General features: G+C 49.7%; 1 protein-coding gene across 2 annotated transcripts in view; it reads left to right on the top strand.

The window, feature by feature from the left end:
• The window catches only part of PLXNA2 (plexin A2), a 189,990-nt gene that overhangs the window by 78,452 nt on the left and 88,857 nt on the right, over positions 1 to 22,681 (top strand). For both annotated transcript variants that reach the window (XM_068918140.1, XM_068918141.1), the window contains exon 4: positions 7,075 to 7,209. In XM_068918140.1, the coding sequence (XP_068774241.1) occupies positions 7,075 to 7,209 (135 nt within the window). The remainder of the gene's footprint in view (positions 1 to 7,074; positions 7,210 to 22,681) is intronic.

Below are 22,681 nucleotides of genomic sequence, written 5' to 3'. Positions count from 1 at the left end.
AAATTTAATGAACAGACATGGTAGCAGTACACAGTATTCAAGAAAAAATAACCTGATTACAATGCTCCTACAAAGCTTGTGCCCTTCCAGTTGTGCTGTGTAAAGAGCTCTTTACAAAACTGATTTTTCTTCCCAGATCATCCCCTTGAGTTCCCTAAGGGCACCCCAGTGGGGATTAGTGAGTGTATTTAATGTTTAGTCAGACAGCATGATTCTGGAATGGATGGGTTTTCTCGTCCCTTGGAGACCAGACCGTTTTGGTTTGGAAGAGCTGTTTTGCTACAAGCCATTCAGACTGACAGTGCGGTGACCTTCTGGAATGAACCTCTCTATTGAGGCCTCCCAGCGCTATCTTTGAGGGTAAAAATGAAGGTGATGCCCACCTCGACAGACATATTCTATCCTAATTTAGGAAAAATACATGGAGGAAATGTGACAGGAGAGAAAGAGACTGGGATATGAGAGGGCCTCCAGGTAATGAAGTTAATTGGATATGCTGATTTGAAATGAATGTGCATGTAAGGGTTGTCATTAATTTCCTCATGGACATATCCATGATTTAAAGGAAAGATACTTAGTGGGATTACCATTTCACTTTAATTTCAAGAGGGAGACTTCCCACGCAGAGAACAGTGTACTGAATCACACTACTAGCGCTCCTGCATGTGAAGGTGCGTACAGGGAAATGCAGTTCTTTGGAGTTGGGTTTTTCCTCCCTGAGATGGACCCGTGGGGAAGGATGTTATCCAGTGGTTCAAACAGGGCCCCAGGGTGTCTGTGTTAGCAGATTCAGATCCCAGATCCGGTGTGGACTCATTGTACAACCCGCAGCAAATCACTCAACTTCTCTGCAGTGTATTAACGGCCTAGCTCCCAGGAGCATCAGAAAATTAGTTGATGTTAGCAATTCTCTGAGGGAATTTAAATGAGAAGGGGTACTTTACTCACAGAAGAATTTCATATAGGGTCTGAAGGGCTCTTGAAAACTTCTTGTACAGAGAGTTGCAGTTTCCATTCCGTTTCTCCCCTCCTTGAGGATGCTGTACTTGTTTCTCAGTGGGTGTCATAGAGGCAGACAGTGTAGGACCATTAGCAGCGCGCAAACTGCAGCACAGGTTACCATGTCACATGAGATCCATGAGAGGGATGGAGAAAGTGCTTGATCCTCACATGCGTCTTTGCCTCCTTTTTAGTTTTATCGTGGAATAGCCCAGTTTACTTCAATTGGATTGGCAAATGTAAATGCCTTCTGCAAAGATTATTTAATAGAAGCACACACAGAAAGCCTGGACTCATTTATTCATCTCATCTTGTCTTTGGGAAGCTTTTGCATTGCTGAATCTCTTGCTTGTGGAAACTGCCTTTAGTAGAAACTGCTATTAGGAAACTGCCTGTAGTCTAGGTAGGAGAAACCCCCAGAATCATTGCTAAAAAGGGTAGGGAAAGGCTGTCGAAGCCATACTCTGCTCCAGCCTGATTCAGAAACCTGCTAGATTTCCAGCACTGAAGCAAGAAATCCATCTTACAGCTTTACAGGAAGCTTTACTGGGAAACGCCCCAAAGCTGATGCTTGCAGCCTTAAATGGCAAAAAATGTGTTAATTCTACAAAGATGCATCTTGGTAGTAAAGGGTGTTTCTTGTGTTGCTCTCAGTTTCTAGTGTAGGCCACAGATGCAGCGATGCTCTGGTGTGCGCTGCGAGAGCTGCGGGCGTTCTATTAGAAATGTCCATTTTGCACAAATGCAATGTTATTTGATAGTATTCACCCTGAAGGGCTAAAAATCCTAGCATGAAAGGAGCAATCTTAAGGCTCTAGGGTTGACTGAGCTTTTCACTTTGCCACTGTTACATACAAAGAGCCAAAGAGAAACGTGTAGAGCCAGTGCCTCTCACCTCGCGGCGCAGGGAGTCGTTTCAGGAGGCCCCCCGTTGCGCTCGTGGGAAGCCCCCACAAGCCATTTCACGTGGGCAGGTGCCGGAGTACATGGGAAAAAGCTGCAGTTCCTGAGGAGTTAACGAGGAGTGGCCTTGCATTGCTCTTAGGATCTGGGCTAGGGAATCAGTCCCTTCATGCGTAGACTTATTCAGCTGTTTTTCTGGCACCAAGCATTTCATCATAAGAGTCAGTCTCGTTGAAACACTAATAATGAGAACAGACAGGTAATTTAATCATGGAAAGTTCCTACAAAGGGATTCAGTGTCGTCTAATGGGAACCTGCTGGGACGAACTGGAAAGGAATCCAGATGTATCTTAGATCTAATACAGGCTGGGCAAAATACATAACAGAAACTTTAATACAATAGGTATGTTGGAGCTTCGCATCATATTAGATCCTTGAATGGCTCATGCGCTTATCACCGTGGGTGCTGCGCTGCAACATATACATGACACAATATGGTATTTTGCTAATCTCTTAAGATAATGCGGAGCTTATGCCTGCAGTCTGTATTGTGGGGGTATTAGACACACAAATCTCTGCAGTGCCTTTGAAGAACTGTGATTTCCTGAACTGAAGAGCCTTCTGTTTCATCACGTGCGGAGTTCTGCTGGCCCTGGGTACTCTGAGCCAGTGCTGATATTTGGATTTGCAGATTATGTTGTTAGGCACTTTTCAGGCTGTATTTGTAAACATACATCAAGAGCGATTGCGGAAAGTGCTGCATCTGTCCCAAATGATTTCTCCAAAGTAGGTGCAAACCTAAGAGCCTGTGCTCTGTCCTCCCTGGCTCTGCTCTCTTCCACGTTGCTGAATGTATCCCTTGTCCCGAACCCCTTAGACTTAGTTAGGTGGGAGAGTTAGGGGGATGAAGAAGCGTGACCGTCAGTACCCCAGCCCCGTCCTGCTCCTTCTCTCTCCTGCATCGCTGTGCTTGGAGCCTGCGCTCAGAAGCAAACGCAGAGCTTTTGGGGTTGCTATCACACAGGTGAAATAACGATGGTTCAGTACTGCTGACCCAAGCAGTCAGAAACGAGGCCTCCCCTCAGCCCCCAAGAGGGGCTTAAAGCCTCACACCTTTGAAAATGATAAACTTTGATGTCAGTCTCTTCGTCTCCCTCCCCCATCTTCATGGCGTCAGTGGTACCATATTTTATCTGCCTAGTTGGCTGGCACTGGAAGGACTCGTGCTATACCATGGCACCCATAAATTAGAGGAATTATTTCTCTCCCCAAACGTCAACAACAAGCTTCCTGCTGTGAAGATGATCCCTTTTTTCTTCTTTCCTGGAGTCATCATTCTCCTGTTCTGACATCATCATTTGTTGTCCTGGAAACCAGACTTTCAGGCAGGGATGTGGTGAACCTTCTTGGTGTGAATGGCTGCAGCTTCTCCCCCACTGGGCAGGGCACCGTGGAGCGGGGCCTCTGTCGTGGCGTTATCCGGGTGGCCAGGTGGAGGAGGACTGCGGGATGGCAGTGGCTCCCCATCCGCCGTTGTGCCGGGGCTCCTCGTCACGGTGTTTCCGCAGGCAGGAGTCCCTGCGGGCAGCCGCGGCGCGTGGCCCGGAGGACTGGGCCCTGCCGCCGTCCCAAGGCCTCGCAGAGGGTGCGTGGCAGAGGAGTCTCCATCGTTTGAGGAGATGGGACATGGCGGAGTGTCCTCGCCAGGGTCCTCCCCGCTGCATCCCTGCGAGTGGGAAACCCCGGCAGCTGCCCCAGCCCACCCCGGCCTGCGAGGAATAATTAAATAATTAAATCACAATAAGACTTCTCAATGGAAGGACTTCCGAGAGCGTTGCCATGGCAACGGCTTTAAACAGCTGGCTTAATGATGGGTGAGCGGAGGCGAGAGACGGAGGCTGAGGGGGTCTGCAGGGCTTGGAGGCGGCAGCCAGCATGGCTTGGCTGTGCCCTTGCCCGGTCCTCCCCCACCAAGGCCTGGCTTAGCCTCGGTGCTGCCTCGCTGCTTGAAACCTTTCCCCATCCTGGGGGACCGGGAGGTCCAGGTTTTGCTGCCGCTGTCTCAGTGGGAGCCAACACGCGGCAGGGCTGATGGGCAAGGCCGGAGCTGTCTCTCCACCCGTCGCTGCTGATGCCTCGCCAGGGCGCCTGGCCACGGCGAGGTGCGAGGAACCTCGCAGCAGGGCAGCGCTAGAGTTGCCCCAGCCCAGCAGCCCACCCGGCAGGAGCGAGCGGTAGCTACGGGGCACGCGTGCAGCATCCGGACTGCAACGAGGTCTTTGGTGGGTCTGCTCCCCTTCCCTCCTGCGGCCGCTGCACCGTGTCCCTGGGAAGCCTTCCAAGGGACCCTGGTGTCTTAACCAGCTGTGTAGGGATAAGGTGCGGGAAGGGATGCAGTAGCTCAGCGCCCCGTGCACAAGCCAATCCCGTGGGAGGGCAGGAGCCTGGGATGCCGCTTCCGGCCATGGCTCTGGCCTGGCGGCGCTCTGTCCGGGTTTGAAGAGCAGGGGGGTTTTTATGCTTGCGGTATTAGATCCAGCCCATAGATGCAACATGATTGCCAGAGTTGGAATTGGCCAGCAGAAGCCTTGTCCAGTGGTATCTCTCTTTATTAGCCCTGTCTGACCTCATTACCGGAGAAAGGCTCAGTTTAACGAGCTGCTGGTGCCCCTGGGGGAACTCTGGAAAACAGTTGATTTTTTTACAAAGGCGGCTGATCCTTCATGTCCGGCATTTCCGTCCCCTTTTGGTCATTAATCACACATTTGCATGGAAGCAGTTGTTTGTCTCTGACAACTCGTCCCTGCTATTTATTCCTCAGGTGACTTTGCAGAGTCTCCCCGTGACCTCGGAGCGGGCGGTAGGGAGGGGATTGGGATGGCGCACACGTAGGCGGTGGCTCCGGCGCCAGGGGAGGCTCTAGCTCAGCTCCCAGCTGCTTGGGCTTTGGAAAGCCAAGGAAGCCACTAGCCTCATACTGCGTCACTGAGAAACATCAGGTGGAAACCTGCCTCTGCTTCTCACTATTTCATGAAGTCAGTGAAGCATCCAGATTTACATGGGTGACCCCAAAGACAGGATTTGATCATCTGTCTTTCTTTAGATTTTTCTTCCTGTAAATTCAGGACTTCTGAGTCAGCTTTGGGCTGCCTGCTTAATGTGTTAGAGGATCCCTGGATCTGGCCATGGATTTTACGCTAGCTCTTCCTTTACTCAAATTCACGTCTACTGTTCTTTTTATAACTCAATAAATACAGATTAAAAGGTAAGGAAGAAAGAGGAATTCAGAGAATGAATGTGTTTGGATGCCAAACATGTCTTTACGTGGCAGGAGGCATCAGGGCTCTTGCAAAGAAGTGGATATATTTGGAAGCAGGGGTAGGATTCTGTGAAAGTAAGAACATTCTTGTATTTCCAGCAGGGCTGATGCATTTCTCAAACAAATCTTAAGCCGCTTAACAAACTGTTCTCTTGACTCCTGGGGTTGTGAACCAAAGAAAACAGATATCGCTCTTAGCTGCTCTGTCCTGCCTTTTCTGAAGGTTTAGACTTGTCCAAAGCTGGTTCTTGAGGCCTCTGCCTCCATACAGCAGTCAGGCATGGAGTAATTGAGCAGCAAAACGGGATCCGGCAAGACAGCTCGGCATGAGACTGCAGCAGATGGCATCTTTGTGATAAGAGGTTTTTCCAGGAACTGGCAGTCCCCCGTGCTTCCCTCTCCTAGCAGGGCAGCGTGCACGTGCTGCGAAACGCCCAGCATGCACGGTGCTTTCCTGGCCAGCATGTAACAGTATCTCTGTCGCTATGAGCCACTGGGCCTTCAGTGGGCTCCATGGAGTCGTTGGCTCGCGTGACTGGTCTAATCTCCCTGCCTGACGTTTGCCAGTGTTTTCTGCTTGATGTTATGTAGACACCACGCTGCAATCAAATGGCTATTCAAACATGCAAATCCTGGTAGGAAAGACAATGTAAATTGTTTGTTTATCCTCCTCCCTCCCCCTTGCACAGCTCCCAAGGCTATAAATTATTAACTTTTGGAAGAGACGATATGTTCTAAACATCAGCAGCTCCTGGTGGCAATGGGATTTGTCACATCTTGGGCAGGTTTTCCTGCAGGAGCAGGGAGTTGTCTTTTGGCGTGGTAGATTTATACTAGGAGTCCGTCAAACTGAACAAGCCATATGGCCGCTGTGTTAGGTACTTGCTTGCTCAGCAGTATGAGCTGGACTAATCTTGCTGTGCTGAATCTTGCATATTTCAAAGTAATGGGATGACAAAATCATCTGAGAATTTTTAAGTGGAGGTGCTGTTTTGAGGGGGCGTAAGTGGCAGCAGGAGGAGATGGTGTTTGTTGCAAGCCGGTCGCCTCTTCAGATGGTGCTACTGCATGAGAGTAGCCTGCAGCAGGCTGTAATAGTGGTGGAAAGGGGTGATTTTCATCAACATGTGAGTACTTAAGGACACGCTATTCTCTCACTGCACCAAAAAAGCTCAGCTTCCATGTAGTTTTGAATAAACAGCACATACTCAGAGTGCAGCACAAGGGTGAAAGTCTGAGGAACTGCTCGGAGAAATTAGTTTTAGTTACAGGTCTGGAGTACTTGGGAACGTGGTCCTAAGCGTGCAGAAGTAACTGAGTTCTTCGTGAGTGTGCTCAGGACACGTTGTTGCTCATCCGTTGCTCAGTGGAGGAGTTACCTGCAAAGCTTTGTAAGTCTCATTCTTTATCCATCTGGAAAAAAAGAATTCTGCTGTAATTCGTCCTAGTTCTGCTCTTTGTGGAGTCTTGTGGTCTTGTTTCCAGGTTTATTTTGGGGAGGATCTGTAAAGTTTTCTTACGGTCATTTTAGTTTTGGATGCCTATGATTGGTCATAGCACACTGGCTGGCTGTAAGCTCTCCTCCCAGCAGAAAACTTTCCCGTTGCTTCTCAGGGACTGGGGAAATAATGTTTACCTCAGTGCAGAAAGAATCTCTGCTTTAGCTCTTGCACGTTCACGGTACGTGCTAGCTGTCTTTGCTTCATATCTCCAAGTTGCAAACTGCAATTTTAAATCTGATTCTTTTTCTTACCTTTTCCTCCCCCTCTCCCTTCTACCAGGTTTCCTCCCTGAAAAAAAATCTGCATTTGGCTGCTGTGAAGTCACCTGTAATCTGTTTGTGCTTCTTCCAGATCCGAGCAGATGGTCCTCCCCACGGTGGAATTCAATATGAAATGGTCACAGTTTTCAAGGACGGGAGCCCTGTCCTTCGAGACATGGCCTTCTCCATTGATCAGAAGTATCTATATGTCATGTCGGAAAGACAGGTAAGACATGTTCTTCTGTACCTCCATAGCTGCAGCTTCCTTCCGTACGGAGGATGGGGTCAGTGCACATTGAGCTAAGGCCATCTGTTGAGCTCCACAGTGCAGGGATCAATATGGGTAGGAAGAATGCTGGAGGAAGTTTAGTTTTATCTGCCCTTTGTGCGCAGGGGAGAAAGAGTTGTCTGAGCTTACTGTTATCTGCAAGTATTGAAACAGAATGGAGCTGCTGCGGAGGGAACGGAGCTGCAGAATGGAGGGAAACGTGGTTCAGGGATTTGAACTTTCACTGATTAGGAAAGATATCCGCAACCGCAAGCATGACCTATTCATCCTCTGCAGTGAGTTTGTCAGGTTGCAGTTTTGCATAGCTTTGTTTGAGCGTTCTTTATGATGTATTTATTTATTTATTTGTGAATATATTGAAGTGTTTGCAATGAGTGATCTGAGTTCACAGAGCTGGAACCAAGCATGGTGTGGGCAGGTGCAGTAGGACTGTCTTCACGGTGCCACTCGTTGCCGTGCCGGTTCTGCTCTCCCCGACCGCGGTACATCCCCTGCTCCTGCCCGGTCCTGCCTGCTCCTCCTGTCCTGCACGCACGTGCACCCTGGTAGGACAGCAGTACGGGTCTGCTAGACGAGCCTTGCTCCTAGGATTGTGAACGTCCCTTCTTGGCTCTGCGTAATCATGAGCAAACCAAGTAGTCTTTGTCTTCCTCATCTTTAAAATTAGAGTATTTTTTTCCTATATTTTACCATGGTCTTGTGAGGAAAAATCCATTGGTTATACAGCTTATAAGACAGGGGTGATGTGAATACATTGATACGGACGCAGTCCTTTCACTGTGGGAGACCAGTTAACGTACATCAGTCCTGACCGGCCAAATGCTGCAGAGCTTAGAAGCAGCTTCTTGTTCCCTGGAGGCGATTTCTTTGGAGACTGTTTCACCATACTAAATCTTCCTGGAGGATGTCAAAATTGTAAGGCAGGTCTCAGCAGAAAGACTCCTAACTCGCTCCCAACCTAAAGGAGACTTTATGTAGATGCAGAGAGAGGGAGAGCGTGTAACCAAGATGCTGCCTCCCGGACTGTGTCAGCATCTCTGAGACACCCGGCTATTTACTGTCCGCCTGGCCCTTCCTCTGAACCTGTTTATGAGCATGATAAACTGCCGCTGTGCAATGGGGGACCAGACTGTACAAAATGAAACCAAATGATTATGATGGAAATTTGTGGCCTGCAGTCCACTGGAGTCTGTTGCCTAAGAGAGCACCATGTAAATAAAGCAGGACCTCAGCTGTAACAGATCTGGGATCTTCCATTCTTCTCTGAGACAGGAAAACACAAGAAGTCCCAACCATTAAGCTAGACTTTTGGGTTCACTGACTCAAAGCATTTTAGCGGCTATTACTCATGACTGTGTAATTCAGATTAATAGAGCTGGTGCCTTGTGGGTGGTAGAGACAGGAGAAGGGTTACAACTGAAGAAGTCAGCAAATTGCTCTGTATTGAGTTCACCCTCTAGTCACTAAGAGCTTTCCACATCTGCTGGTAAAGAAATCTCTATTCTCCCTCCCACCTCCTCCGAGAGGCGCTGCAGAGAGGTATCCGTGTAAAGCGCTCCAGGATCTACTGATAGGCAGTAGAGAACGAGCAGCTACTAAACAATTCTAATTGCACTATAGAGTTGATAGGTCCTTCCAAAACTAGCACGAATCCCTGTGGTTAGAGACGAGATTTTGTGCTTGTTTTGGCAACTTAGTGAAAGACACTGCCATGAGCAGCCATAACATCCCAGCTTGGACTTGGTTTAGACACTAAAAATGAGGATCTCTGCAAACTTTTGAAAAATAATGGTTTCATTAAAATGTTAATGTCACGGTCATTTTCACAGGCAGCCTTTCATGTGCTCATACCAGAGACAAAGCAACCAGAGCGGATGTGAAACGATTTTTTAGCAAAATCCAGTGGGGATGCCTCCAACTCATCTTTTATGAGGCGAGAGAGTCTTAATATTCATCAAAGTGCTAATTTGCTTAATTGTGAAACAAAATGATGTGAAGAGAATTAGCAAATAATGCAATATTCCTGGAATGTTAATTCCATTTCAAGCTATGGATCAGGTAAAGTACTCGCTCCTTGGGTGAGACTCCAGAAGCGAAGCCTTCTCTTGCCATCCCTTGTTTCCTTACGGGATTTACTTTAGGGCTTGTGCCTTTTGCCCTTGGGAAGACGTGTGCGGGCATGCTGTCACGTGTGGAATTGGTTAGCTCCTGCGACCCTCGCTGCCCTAATCCTGGCAATGTGATAGTTTAGCAGAATAGAGGGGAGAGTATTTCCCCCCCCCCCCAAATGCTTCATGTTAAAGCTGCCTGATCATTTAAAAGTGGTCAGTACCAAGAAAAGGTGAAAGGTCTACCAACTTCAGAGATCTGAGGCTGTAAATACTGGGAAGTGACCTTGAAAGTACTGAAAATAAACAGTAAAAATATCTGCAGAAGTCTTGACATCTAGAAGAAAATGGAATTCTGCCCACAGCAAAATGACATAGACAGTAGCTTTTCTTAAACTTGATCTCTTGCATATTAACGTAGTAGGGGATGATTGTCTGGAGCCTGTGATGTTAAATACCTGCTGAGAAAGGAATAGGATGCATGCCTATGCCGAAACTCACCTTTCTAAAAAGGCAGACTTTGAGGGATTCGGGAAGGAACCACGTGCTCCCCTAACACGCATCAGGAGCAGGTCTTCCTTGAGCTTTTTGTGTTGGCTGTGAAGCTAGGTACAAACCAACGGGTGAGAAGCCATCTTCTTTGTTGGGCTGTGCTTGTGCACGGTATGCACAGTAAACTGTGTTGACTTATAGGTGCTTCCCAACAAAAACTTGATGTATCGTTTCTGTATCAAACCCATCTTGCTCAGTTAGCAGCTGCTGGGATCAGCTTTAAGCCGAAATGAGTTAGGGAAAGTAGTTGCTTCATCCTAAAATCTGGAGTTCTGGTTAGGCGTACAGTCCTTCCACACTCGCGCTGGCGCCCGTCCCAGCCCTGTCTGTGCTTCGCTCCAATTTACGTGCAGTTTCTTTGAGCTCTCCATGAGCCTTTCATGTTTCATTGCCAACTTCTTCCAAAGCAGAATATTTGACATTTGATTTCACTCCCACAAAGCACAGAAGCAACAGTTGCACAGCCCGGTTCAGGGGAGAGGAGGAAGAGGAAACTTCGCTTCCAGCCGCTTGCTCTGAGTTCTTCAAGCGCGTGATTTAAGAGTGCTTATTAGGAGCTTTTACAGGCTCGCTTCCCACCGCACCTGGTTTCACGTAGCTCTTACGGCAAAAGAGAAACGGTTCTGACCCCGACTATTTAAAGAAGAAGTTCGTTTCTCAGCATTGCTCTAGCAAACACACACCATTTCTGCCCACAAGCTGAGCGAGGCTCGAACAGCGCGAGATGCCGCTGAGAGGGAGACGCGTTGCAGTAGCTGGGCGACGTGGGGTGCCGGGACAGGAACGAGAGCAGCGGGTGCCGGCGGGGACTGGGAGGCGTGGGCAGAGTTACGCGGTGCCCTGCGACTGAAATAGCGGCAGGTGCCTTCAGAGCCGCGGGCAGGGGTGCTGCCCGAGGGAGTCCGCAGGGATTAAGCGGCAGGCGAGGGGTTAATGTCAGTGCAGAAGGAAAACGGCGATGAACGTCTTGGGGCCACCGTGAGCCCTCAGATTAAGGACGTTCTCGTTCTAATGGTCAATCTGTCGTGAAACCCACATCAGCAACCTCTGCCGGCGCAGAAAAGCTGCTGAGATTTCTGGCTTTCAGAGAGAAAGCCTGACTGAGGCTTACAGGAAAAAATGCTGGTTATATTCAGAAAAAGTGGCTTTATAATAATTCAGTCCTGAAGCATTAATTGTCTGTGCGTCAGGAAGACTGTAGCTTTTTTTAATGTGTGAAAGCTCCGTGCATTTCAATTATATCAGCCCTGCAGGACAAGTGCAATTTTATGACTCCAAGGCTGTAACCCCTTTTTAGTCAATATATCTGCCGCCTGTGCGAGTTCAAGCCGTAACGCTGGTTTCACAGGCAGCAGTCTTGATTTTGCTCCCGCTTGCACCTTCAGCAAACGAGAGCTGTCTCTGCTCGAACCGGCGGGCATACTTCAGCGCGGGGATTATATAAGCACCGGAGGAATTGGGCCAAAGATTTTTGCAGCTCTTGATAGAAGAACAAATTTTGCTATTTTTAGTCAAGGAGCGAGTAGAGGTCCAATCCAAAAACGCGGTAGGGCCGGAATTGCCTTCTCTTAAGGATTTCACCATCTAGTCAAGGGCTATAAAAAAGAGGTTTAAAACAGCGCGATCGGAGTACCGCAGGCTTTGTTGGAGAGGCGTATTCCTGCGCTCGTCCGGAGAAGCATGGTCCAACAGGTCTTTCCCCTCCCTGAGTTTTGTCGGAGCGGTGAATCGGGACGGCCGAGTCCCCTGGCGATGGCGGGGCCGGGGGCTTCGGGCGCAGCCCGGGGGGGCCGGCAGAGGGGCCGTAGCCCCGCGCGGTGCTTCCCCCCCCCCGCCGGCACCCGCCGCTACGGCCTGGTTTTTCCTCCTCCGCTTTCTAACGTTTTTTGGGTTACTGGTCTGTAACGCGTTTGTTGTGATCGCGGGCCGCGCGCCGAGTGCTCGGGTCGCAAGAGGCCGCGCGGCTCCCTGAGGCGGGGGGGGGGGGGGGGGGGGGAAGCGCCACTTTGCTGGTCAGATATCTGCTCTGAAGGTGGCAAAGGCAAAATTGGCCTTCTGTCCGCCTTCTCCAAGCGCCCCTGCGGGCCCCCTTGCCTCCTCGCCCTCGCTTCCCCGGGTGCCGGCCTCTGGTGTGGCGCGGCGCGTGCCTCCACGGTGGCCGCCGGCGGCCCAGAGCGCCTGCTCGCGGGCAGGGGAGCCCGGCCGGCCGCTGCGGCGCCAGGCTGGGACCCTGCGGCTCCTCCATAGGTGAAGAAAGTGCCTTTTTGCCTGCTCTGTCGGCAGTGACAGGAGCTGCTGGCCTGTCCTGCCCCCCCCCCCCCCCGAGGCGCCCGTCCGGCGCCCGCTGCCCGGCTTTGGGCTGAATTTTCCGGATGCGGATTGAGAGGGAGCCAGGCCGAGGCTGCCGGATGCTTTAAAAAATTGGGGTGAGGGCTGAGAAAAACCAAGTCCATCGGTTCGGAAGCGGCAAGGCTGCAAATACCGTTGGCGCCCTGAGAAGAACTGAGGAAACGTAATGAAAAACGCCCGAGGACGCGCGTGGATAAAAGGGGCTGGAGGCATCAGGAGGGAAAAAAAATGAACTGATTAAATTTTTAACTACGTTATCTGCTAGTTGAACAGCCAGTTAGCTGGACGTAATCTCAGCAAAGGGAAAACGGCTGAACTCCGGCAGAGGGGTTGGAAAGCCCGGGGCCCCGCGCGTGCGCGCGCCGCCGGCCCGGACGCGCTCACGCCCGGATGCTGCACCGTCCTCGGCCTAAAGTTCATGAGGTGCTTCTGGGTTTTTTTCCTTTTTCCATTTGTAGTCAATTAGGAGTAATTAAGAAATTCAGCTAAAAAGTAGTCTGAGGGGTTACTGCTATCCACCTGAGAAGAAGGATGTGTTAATTAACATTAATTGACCAGAGGAAGCCGACCCAGCCAGGTGGGACGCTTGCTGCCTCATTTCTCTGCCCTGCCGGCAGGGAAGTTGCCACGCGTGCGGCGCGCCGGCCGCGGTGGGTTTCCCCGTCCGTGTCCGGTGGGTTCCAGGACGTTCCCGCGTCCTGCCGAGGGTTACGCCCGGACACAAAAGGTTCGTGCGGTCAGGGATGGGGGGTTGCAGGCAGAGGTCTTTGAAGGAACGAGTGCTGAGGAGTAACCGCCCGTGGAAGAAGTAGTTAAAAAAAAAAAAAAATGCCCTGATGTAAAAATGAAGCGTCAGGGGGTCAGTGAGTTTGTTTATCTAAATGAGACATATTTTACACATTGCTCATGTGCGTCTTTCTTTTAAGTGCGTGCTAGGTTTGCTTTCTGCGTTTGTTTGTTTTGTTTTGTTTTTCCTTTGCATTAATCTGTTTTTTCCCCCTGCTGCTCGCAGCCACAGGGTTCCCCTGTATTTGTTCCAGCGTTTTCTTCCCTTTCCAATGCCGCCTGTTGCACAGACCTATTGTTTAATTTTCAGGCAACCACAGTCCTGAAGTATTTCCAGCATTTCCACACACCCGCTCCTCCCCAGAGCACCAATGCATAAGAAGCTGACAGGGGGACAAATGACAAGTATTCAGTAGTTTCAGTAAGGTCTAAAGTCGCTGAAGATTTGCTGTTAGCCAACTGGAAACGTGCCCGCTCCGTTGTTTAACTTCTCGCGCTCCTTTGGTCCGTTGCCTTCCCGAGGAGCACGGGGCAGCTCCGTCTGACGCCGCGGGCTGCGGCTCAGGTTGCCCCCGCAGCTCTATCAAACGGCAAAACGTTATTATCCCTAGCTTGAGAAACGTTGCATTTTCTGGGCGCTTTGGCTTGCGTGCGCCCTCGTGGCTTCGGCAGCGCAGGGCTAAGGGCTGACCGACAGGCAAAGCATTAGGACACCCTCTTCCGTATGCTTTAAAAGCAACCTGGCGTTTCTGGTGCATGACGGTAAAGCTTGTGGCCGAGTTTGAGCAACACAAGGAACGCTGCTGAGGCCTTAGTCAACTTTTTCCCTGATTGACTCAGATTATTTTCACTAGTTGTAATGAGCCTTTCATCGTTCTCTTTCTGTGCCCGCCCTGGGCTCAGGGCTTTGCAGTTTGTCCAGCCGAGACTAGTGGCTGACATAAGGGCCTGGGAGTTGCAATACTTTTCTCCTCTCAGCTCTGCTATTGCCGTGCATGGCCTGGGGTGGTACGCTGGCTTAGGGGGTCTTGGTATATCCTGCCTGTGAAATATGTCTGTTGGCTTCCTTGCGGGCAGACAGATATGGCTGTGATCCTGTGGGATGAAGACGACGTGTGCAAACTGGGTGGCGCTTGCCCCAGTCAGCTCTCCGTGGCTGCTTCGGGTCCATCCCTGCTCTTCCTGTCCTGGCCCCTCCCTTGCAATAAGGATGCTTTGGACAAGGCAGAGATGTACTCACTTGCAGATGCTTGACTGATCGTGTCTCAGTCATGACTAGAAATCTGAGGGATTGGGTCTGCAGAGCTGTAATAGGACCTGTAAGGGGACCTCCTTCCAGCTGGAGCTCTGCGGACTGGAAGGTCAGACCTCCCCGGGACCCTTTAGGTTGGATCACTGCAAGGAGAAACTCTGGAAACGGTGAATTACATCTAGAAATCTTGACTTTTGTACTCTGAAGAGGGCTGCTGGGTTTGTGGGTTTGGACAGACAGACAGACGCAGATCTCTTATCTGTGCTTTATAATAAGAGTAATGAGAGAACTCTATTCCCAAAACAGATAATTACTCCAAGGAGAAGTCTGAAATTTTACACTGCCCATTTCAGAAAGTGCTCAGCTATGAAATTCAAAAGAAAACCTCAGATTCCTCTTTCTGTCTCCAGCAGAGCTTTTTTTTAACTCTTTTTCTCCCCCCCCCCCCCCCATGCTGCTGTAATAGTTAGTCTTCTCAGCAAATGAGTTTGGCGGCTATTCAGCCGGTGAGGAGGGGAATTGTTCACACCGGGCGCTAACAGAAAAGAAACATAACTCACAATATGGTGAGGAGAGCTCTGAAATTGCACAAATTATTCTATTTTATACTCTAATTAGTTTGAATTAGCAATGGGAATAGATGCATAAAATGATCCAGTGAAGGGTGAAATGGAAAAAGGGATACGGTATAGAGTATCACTTCATTATTATGAAGTTTGCAGGAAGTAAGCAGAGATGATGTGCAGACACTTGCCCAGCTGAATCTCTTCCTGATGAGCTCAGACCTGAGGACTTTGCAGGGAAGGATGGCGGGTTGTCTCCTGCGGCGCGGGCCTTGGACGCCCGCGAGAGCGGGGGGCTGCGAGCCTGGGCCGGCTCAGCACGACGCGGCACCTTTTCCGCCGCCGCGGGCGAGATGGGGAGCAGCTCCCAGCCCAGCCGTGGTTCCTGGCTCTGTCTTGAAACCTCAGTGTCAGCGTTGGACTGAATCCTGTAGCTCAGAGGGACAGAAAGATTTGAAAAGAGTTCAGATCCACCCTGAATCTTAACCTAAACATCCTAAGTCATCTTCGTTCTTCCCCTCAGGATATTGGAAAGTTCTGCAAATCAGATTGGCTGGGTTTTGACTTTCAGTATCTCTGGTTTTTTTGGTTTCAGTCCAGATCAGATGGGGAAAATATAAACACAGTTTCCTGCAGTAAGTCTGAAATGAACAGGTCTTTAAAAAAAAAAAAAAAAAAAAAAAATCAGTCTGCATTCCAGCCCAGGCCTCTGAATTCACTAACCTGGCAAGATCCTTGGGTCCTGCTGCAGAAGGAAACTCTGGAAGGAGATGCAATCTCAGCTGAGATGATTCTTGCCCAAAATGAGTTGGGTATTTTTGCTTTTGCTGACTGGTTATGTTGCAGGTGCCTTTGAAATGTGTGTGTCCTCTGCAGGAGGATGTTAAACGATGTAACTGTGCTCCGTGCTGGGTTGCAGGGGGCACGGGTTCAGACCTGAGCTCTAGGTCTTGCTGTGCCGCTTGCCTGCTGTTGAGTGTCCCAAGATCAGCCGTGCCGACGTGTTTTGTGTGCATCCCCCCTGCACGGAGGTGGTGAGAATTGCTGCAGATGCCTACGGGACCGCGCGGGGTGAATATAGTGGAGTGCAGAGGCATAAACATCTCTAGCTGCAAAATATAGCTGAATTTCAAAATAAGAGTTTTTAACTTTCACAGTTTGGTTTTGCACTCTCTGGGCAAGAAGTGGCTTGCTGTGAGCACGTACGGCATCGAGCGCTGGAGGGCCCCAGGCCCACTGGCACCGTAGGAACACAAACAAGTACTCAGCATTAAAACCGGATTCCCACAAACTATCTGAAATGTTCAGGGAAAGGCTTCGGCAGATGCCAGGCAGGTTGAAAATGATGGATGTGCCCCAGGAGAAATGGTTGTGATGGTGTTTCAAGGTGGGACTAAATATGAAAGCTAAGGATGGCTGCAGAGCCGAAGAAGGACCGTTTGTGGCTTTTGTTCCCCGTTTCCCTCTGCCTTCCCCAGCAAGATGTTCCCCCTGTTAAAACTTGGCCGTAGCGGAAACGTTCGGCCTCTTTCCGGAGCGTGCCGGTGCGCGTGTCCGGAGCGAGGTGCCGAGGTTTCCTTGGGAAGCCTGGGAAGGTCTCCGGAGAGCAGGCGAGCTCGGCCCCCGGGCGCTGTGCCCGGCGGCGTCTCCAGCGCTCCCCGGGAGCCGCCGGATAGCGCTGGCGTTTCTGGCCCGTGCTGGTGAGGGAAAGTAGCTCTGTGAATAATCTCGTATTTATTTTAGCAGCGCGCAGGAATGTGCCGGGCAGACTAAACACCGCGGCCGCCGGGCGCGAGGCAGGAGGGGGCCGGCGCCCGGCCGAGCCGGGGCTGCCAACCTGCCGCGCTGGGGCGAACCCGGCGTCCGGCGGAGCCGGAGGGGGAAATAAACAGTGGGGTCCTGGGTGTTTCGGGGTGGGGGGACGGGGGACGCTTCATCTGTAACGTGAACCGCGCTTTGAAAGCGCTCCTTGCCCCGGGGGTGGCTGCTTTCCCTCCCCCTTTCTGCTCTCAGCGCTGCCCGGCCCGACCGCCCCGCTTCTGCTGCGGCAAACGCCACCAAAGCGTCTGAACACCTTGCTCTCCGCTAACAGATTTATCCTCCCCAAAGCGCTGTGAGATAGAGGAGCAATATCCCATTTTAGATGAGAAACTGAAGTGCAGAGATGCTAAGTGACCTCTCCTAAGTCACGCAGGAAATCTGTAGCACGGGAAGAGATTGAACTGAAACCTGCCCAATCTTTGGTCCCGTAGCAAGGGACCACTCTTCATTTCATCACTAGTAAGTTCAGTGCTCCGTAGTCGCAGCAAGCTGAGTACAGGAAGGGAAGGCAGAGGCTGTGGTGTGCGGTGAGAAATGCTTTACAAAGTGTTTGTTAGGTGTGAGCATCACCTTCCTGCTGCAATCAGTTGTATACTGACAGTTAGAAACCTGCCTTTAAGAAAATCTTCATGAACAGGTGATTTCAATACACAAAATCACTTTGAGCATTTAACCTTGTTTGGTAAACCCCAAAGTGCATGGCACAACAGGACAGGGCTCCTTGAACACGGGGCCGCTGGTGGAGAGCGCTGCGCTGCACAGCTGGCCAGGTCCTCCAGAGCTACAGGCGCTTGTTCCCTTCCCTGTGAAACATCTGGAAGTGGCCGTAGCCGGCGGCATGTTATCAGGCTTGACTGAGCAATACTCTGATCCATCATGGCAGCCCTAGCATTTCGGCTGAGATTTCGTATGCATTGTTGGTGCCAAGTTACAGCTTTGAATATTAATATATTCTGGGTTTTCTTTGTGCCCCGACCGGGACCCTTTTTTTTTTCTCCAAACCTCCTTGAACTTTGGCAGGGCCTATAACCAAATAACTGCTAGTTTGAAGGCAAAAACAAAGCTAAAGTGGGAGTTTGCTGTTCCTGACGTAATGTGTCTGTTATATAGAGCATCTCCATAGCTCTGTTATTCCAAAGTGCATGCAAACAATGCAGTTGAGTTTAGATGCTCGTTGAGCGTACAGACAAATGTGTCAGTATATCTTGTGTTTAACCCTAACCTGAGCAGGGCCTCAACCAGGAGATATTTGCTGTATTTGTAAAGGACTGTACAGGGAGGCAGGGCCACTCTCTAAAATCCAGTCTTCCTGCCGTGACTGCTCACCTTTCTTTGTTAGACAAAAATGGAAGTGGTGGGTTTTTTAATCTAAGAGGTAGCAGGAAAATATGCTTCAGACTATTTTAATACTCAGCGGACTGCAGCCAAAGGGCTGCTCAGTTGCAGAGGAGTTGGCATGGACGTTTCAGAGCATGCTAGAAGCTGGCATGAAAATACTGCTTTACCCAGTCTTCAGATGGAGCAAAATATTGTTTCATATCTGTATCACTGAGGTCAGAGTAGTCATCTATGTTGGGGTGAAGGAGGAGGAAGGCTTTAAGAGGGGGTAAAGGAAGTCCAGCACGCTCATCTAACGGCTGGTTTGGTTACGTGAGTATTAAGAGGTGGTGAGCACTGTTCTGAAGTTCTGCCACCAAAAACAATGACACATTCCCTCCTCCTCTCTCTGGCTATACTCTGGAGTTTGTCTATCCAGTTTCTCTTGCAACACACGTTTATCTGCTCTGTGCCCTTATTGCTGTTTAACTAGTATTTGTGGTTCCTTTCAAATAGAAATCAAGCTGAGCGTTAAGAAAGCTAGAGTGACTTGCATTGCTAGCACATCACGTGGGCAGGATGGTGCCTGCTGCTCCCTTGCGCGTGGCGTCAAAAGACTTATTTGGAAAGCATCTTAGATATCTTGAAAACCTAATTGAATTAAAGGAAGCATTTGGAATCGCATACCAACGGTGGAGAAATGTGAAGATTTGATAGTCCAGAGGGCCCTGAAACAAGACCCAGGTGTGGAAGATCTTTTAGCAACTGAGACAGGCGTGAGTGTTGGAGGCTGCGGGTTGTCTGAACTCTGGGCTCTCAATGGCGCGGATGACTGGTGGAGGCAAGGGTGATCCTTTTGCTCTGTTAGCGATGCGCTTAACATTTCTGGTCAGCGCTTTGGACACCAGAGTGCCACAGTGATACCAAAAAAAGGAAAAGTAATAACACAAAATGACCAAGGTCAACTGACATTTGAGGTAGCAGTTTGGTAAAGGCTTGCGACCTGCCTTTGTTGCTGTCAGCTTCTTCTCCTTGCCAAATGTCTGGGAAAACAGTATGTTTTGTAGCATGACTAGGAGCTTATCAAATTTGGTCAATGGTCGACCCAACTGCATGGATATGTGCCGCATGGCATAGTGAGCATCTCTTACCTACCACCCCAATATGGGTGATGTTTAGCACTACAGTTCATGAATGATATTTTCATTGTTTCCTCCTAACAAGCCCCAGTTGCAGGCTTTTTCCCATCCCTTTATGAAGTGACTCATGGGCAGGCAACTGTCAGCATCTTGGGTGCTATTAATATCTCCATAAGAACAGGATGATAAGGTTTTTTTTATTTTTTGTTGCTTTTGGGGGAGAAAGTAGAGGGGAGGATAGGTGTTAAAAAGAACTCCTCGTCGGGTGGCCAGGCCTTTGTGCAAGCCAGCAGACGTTCCTACCCACAGAAAGAATGTGCTTAAAATGCTTCCATGTAAAAAGAGCTGACCACATTGGTGTATCGTTACTGGAGACCGGGTGCCAGAAACAGCATTCCTCTGACTGCGGGAGGAGTGTATCGGCTCCAGTTATTAACCAAAGACATACTAGATTTTTTTCCATTTTAGGTCTGAGCTCTAAATGCTAGTGGCCTGGGAAGAAGCTCGGTTCCTACCATCTTATCCAAGCAGGATGTTGGGTGAATTGTTGAACTTCTGGAAAAAGTGTCCCTGTAAAGTAGCAGGGGGTCTGAGTTTTAGTCTTTGTATGGGTTAGCTTTAGCAGAGAATATGATGTTCCAGGAAAAACTGCACCACAGTCCAATCTAATGCCTCCATCCAGCCAACGTTTAAATGAGTGTTTAGCTGGGGAGTTGTGATGCAGCTCAGGAACGAGGCTGCAGACTGCAACCCACCCCGCGTGCAGAGTCCCATCAAGTAACACGCTGGTCCCATCCTGTGACTGGGGAGGAATTTGAGGGCCTCAGCACCGCACAGAAGCAGCGCGGTGCTCCCGAGCCTGGGCTCCGCACTAGTGGAAGGAGGTGAGAATGTCGTTTGGATCCCAGCTGGCAATTTCAAATCCTTTCTTAATGGACTGAATGTGGTCCCCATAGCTATAAATTTTCTTGGCTTGGGTCAGTTGAAATTGGAGACTTAATGCTATAGAAGGGCAGGTTTTTATTTTATTTCTTCACTCTGTGTAATCATATTGATGGCAGCAGTGTAACAGTCTTGAATTATGGGTGACCAGAGAAAGAAAGCATCTCCTTAGCTCCCTGTTGTTATTGTCTCTGGGTGCAGAGCAAAATGTGTAGGCTCCAGGCTAGATTGTGTAAATCTCGTTAGAAAGCCATTCCCAGCTAATGAAACCCTGGGAGAGAGGGATTTGGCTTCCCAGCCTTCTGCCTTATAGCAAAGGCTGGAATAAATCCATCTTCAGTTATGTGTAGGCTGTTCTCCCTTCTCCCCCATTGCACGTCTGTGTTTATCAGTGGAGTTGGATACTGTCGTTGCTCTTCGAGATCAGCCTCAGGTCAGTAATTTGTTGCCTCTGCACCTGAGTGATTTCAAGTGGCAATTACCTTCTCTTTAAAAAAAATAAATATGAACTGGTGTGCAAAATCTCACCTGGTCTTAAATCCTTACATGGAAACAGCAAACAGACATGTAAATAATTATACCTCCCCCACCGTGTGCCTGCTCCGCAGCTTGCTTGGCAACGTGTATTAATTCAAGAGACCAGAGCTGTTAAGGAAAGCTGTTGAAACAAAGTGCCCGAGATAAATGCATCTCATCTCTGGCTGTTCGTGGAGGCTGAGAACGTGCCTGCCAGAGCCATAGATCCCACTTGGGTCGTGTTTGTTTGGCTGCGACTGTATTGCTCTAAGCGCTGGTTTCCCAGCTCCTACTGCGTGAAATACGAGTGTCTTTGTCCTTCTTTGCTTGATGGCCACTATGTTGTTTGCTGAAGTTTTTGGTGCATCTGTTGTATTATCGGCCTCACGGATACAAAGATAGACTAGACGCCTGTTAACAACACAGTCTTTGGCTTCCAGATCCAGAACGTGTGCGTAGACATGTTCCTTCTCCGCAGGCTGCGGGGACGGTTTGGAGTCCTGGTGTTGATATCTAGGGGCACGCTGCCATCCCAGGGCCTGCAGAGAGGTTTCTAATCCCTTGTATTGAAGCCTATCATGTAATGTGCCTTTTCTTCTTTTTGCCGCATCTCGTTGTAGGCACCGCAGTAGGAGCGTTTATTGCTCTGTTCTCTGCTCTTTCTTCTTTTGTTTATTTTTTTCCTTATCCTCTTTGCCTAGCGTCTACAGACGCAGGGGTCCTTTTTCCCCGTCTCTGTTTAACTGGTCTAGGCTTCGCTCTGAGTTTGCTGTCCTTGCTCCGTGCCTCTGTCAGTGCTTGCTGCTGGGCACCACGCTCTGCTCGAGCCTGGTGCGCGGCACAGGGGCCCCGTGCGGGCCGGCGCGCCGCGGCCGCTGGGGCAGCGCGCAGCAGGGGATCGCTCGAGGTCCCCATCGCGGTGGTCAGACGCAGAGGCTGGCAGTTGAGCTGGGGGAGCGTTTTGGACCCTCAGTGTTTAATAAGGGAGCATTTATCCTGATGAAAGGAACTTGCTCTAGTTGAATACAACGTGGGAAATGTGCATGAGTAACAAAAGGTGCCAGTGGGGGCAAAATCAGCATTGCTTCCAAGTCACGTAAGTGGGAAAACCTGTAACTCTCAATGTGTCGCAGTGAGAAACCCTGTGCAACAGTTCAGCTAAAAATCCACTCGCGCAAAAGCATGCAGGCTGTCCTGGGACAAGGTGGACTGCTGAAAAACGTTTGCGTTGTTTGGCGTTCTCTGTAGCTCCTGCCTGTCCCAGAGAACATAGGCTATCCGGCGCGTACAGTGAAGTCTCTGAAGGCTGGAATGCTTTTTTTCTGCTCTAACTAATCTTTCTTAATGCTTTACAGCCTTGTGTTCTGTAATTGAATGCATTTTATTTAGAAAATAACGTTTAGTGCCACTTTGGATTTCCAATTATTCTTCAATTGGACTTTGAGGGCCTGATGTCTTTGTCATTTTGATATGCACAAAAGATGGCAACATCAGAGCAGCCAAACAGCAAATTATTTCCACTACTGATTACTAGGCTTGTGAGTAAAATATGCAGGGCCAAATTTAGTCTTGGCATAAGGCTATTGAAATGAATTAAAGTATTACACCAGCAGCAAATTTGTCCCACAGCTTCCAAGGATGCTAGAAGAAATTACGGCACCCATAGCTGTCAGCGGAAAACAATGTGAATGTGTCCTTGCTATGGCTAACGGTAACAGCTCTGTTTTTTCATATAAAATGTCTGAAGTAGATTTGTGCTGTGGCATTGACAGCACTGACGCCTAACCTACTCTCTGCTGTGCTTGCACTGAAAGGAGAAGTTTCTCCCACACGTTTTTGGGCATCAAAAGCTGCCAGGAGTGGGAAGAGCAGGAAGCTTACCGCTGCCTGTGATCATCCAAGGCACCTCCTCCTTGCTAGGTGACATGACACAGTCTGATCATCCCAGCAAAATGCGGTTCCCGGTCCACGCCCAGTGCTCCCAGGCAGGCTCTTTGCTAAATGAGGGTAGAAACAGCCATCGTGTCTTCACCCTGTCGCTGGCAGATTTCTCTAACAAGCAGC

The sequence above is a fragment of the Struthio camelus genome, chromosome 24 (genome assembly GCF_040807025.1).
Source record: "Struthio camelus isolate bStrCam1 chromosome 24, bStrCam1.hap1, whole genome shotgun sequence".
NCBI classification, from domain to species: domain Eukaryota; kingdom Metazoa; phylum Chordata; class Aves; order Struthioniformes; family Struthionidae; genus Struthio; species Struthio camelus.
This window is presented reverse-complemented; position numbering and strand designations above follow the sequence as displayed.